Genomic DNA, 1,356 nt, shown 5'->3' with positions numbered 1-1,356 from the left:
CAATTTCTTGAAAACGTAAAATGTTCATCTTAAACATTTGAAAACTGAGGGAGCTAAAAGTAAATTTATTATAGATGAGGCAGCTGCATGTTAATTACCCGTAATATTTTTCTTCTCTTGGAGGCAATCAGGAAACAACGGCCAACACGTTTGTCCGTTTGCACCAACTAGCACCAACGCCGCACACGCCTTCTTCCTTTGCACAAACCGCGTCTTCTCTCCTTTTTAAACTCCCCATTCTCCACCTTCTCCCTCACCATTCTCCAACTTTCTGCTCTGCACTCCATTCTTCCTTGTTTGCACCAACAGAATTGCCACTGCCATCATCACCATCTTCCTTGATCACACATACTCCAACGATGGCGAAGAAGTCTTCTAGCTTCGCCAGCCGAGCATGGAGCTTCCTTCGTTTAGCATTGCTCTGGTCCAGGAAGAGCAGCATCTTCAGAAGAAGAATAATTCTGAATCTGCGCCTCATGCCCAACTACTTCAAAACTGTTAAGTCTTCCAATTCGAATCTTAATGGGGAGCGTGAATTCTCCTTCGACGAGACTCCGATCTTCCGTCTCAAGCTCCACAAGAACATCAAGAATCAAAGACAGTTCCTGCGCATCCCCTGCATAAATGCGCCTATCAACGTCAAAGATGATTTCTTTTGCGATAATGACAGTTACCATGATGAAGAAGAAGATGATAACAATGTTGGTGATGACTGTCATGATGATGATCAAGTCTTCCAATGCAACAATGACAGAAGGGGTAGTTATGTCAGTGGAGATGACTACTCATGGAGGGAGGAAGAGGTTGACCTGAAGGCAGATGAATTCATAGCCGACTTCTATAAGCAGATGAAGCTGCAACGCCAAATCTCTTACTTGCAGTATAAAGAGATGCTTGATAGAGGTGCCAGTTGAGCACAACCAATCCCATTCTTTACCCAAAGTTTTGGGGTTCATCAAATAACATTACTATGCATACCCATTGTTTTTTTGTTAGCTGTGTAGATATTGAAGAGTTTCCGTGAGAAAAATATGTATATTATGTTTTTTGCATCAGATCATAGTGCAACATTATGCCGTCTTATAATATTATTTATTATTATTTTTTTGCATAAAACTCTCCATGTGCGTGATTCAGAAAATTGATACAGCAGAGATTGAACATTTTTCCTGAAAAGTCAAGTTAAGCGGCAAAGCATTTTATAGCAACTCACACTATTTTGGTTGTAAGGATCATGTAAAGTTACACAAAGACAAACATTTTTTTTATCAGGCACAAAGAAAAAAAGAAAGAAAAAAGATAGACCTAACTAACAATTTGATGCCGATCCAAGAAAGTTCAAGAACAGAGTATTTT

The 1,356-nt window shown here is 39.7% G+C and overlaps 1 protein-coding gene across 1 annotated transcript; it reads left to right on the top strand.

Annotated features, from left to right (window-relative positions):
• Positions 1-260: 260 nt before the first annotated feature.
• Positions 261-1,116, top strand: LOC149846293 (uncharacterized). The gene has a single exon (XM_089997925.1). It carries the CDS (start codon positions 360-362, stop codon positions 912-914), a length of 555 nt encoding a protein of 184 aa, XP_089854051.1. The 5' UTR covers positions 261-359; the 3' UTR covers positions 915-1,116.
• Positions 1,117-1,356: the final 240 nt, after the last annotated feature.

Source organism: Nuphar pumila, chromosome 2 (assembly GCF_984573655.1).
Source record: "Nuphar pumila chromosome 2, dmNupPumi1.hap1.1, whole genome shotgun sequence".
NCBI classification, from domain to species: Eukaryota; Viridiplantae; Streptophyta; class Magnoliopsida; order Nymphaeales; family Nymphaeaceae; genus Nuphar; species Nuphar pumila.
This window is presented reverse-complemented; position numbering and strand designations above follow the sequence as displayed.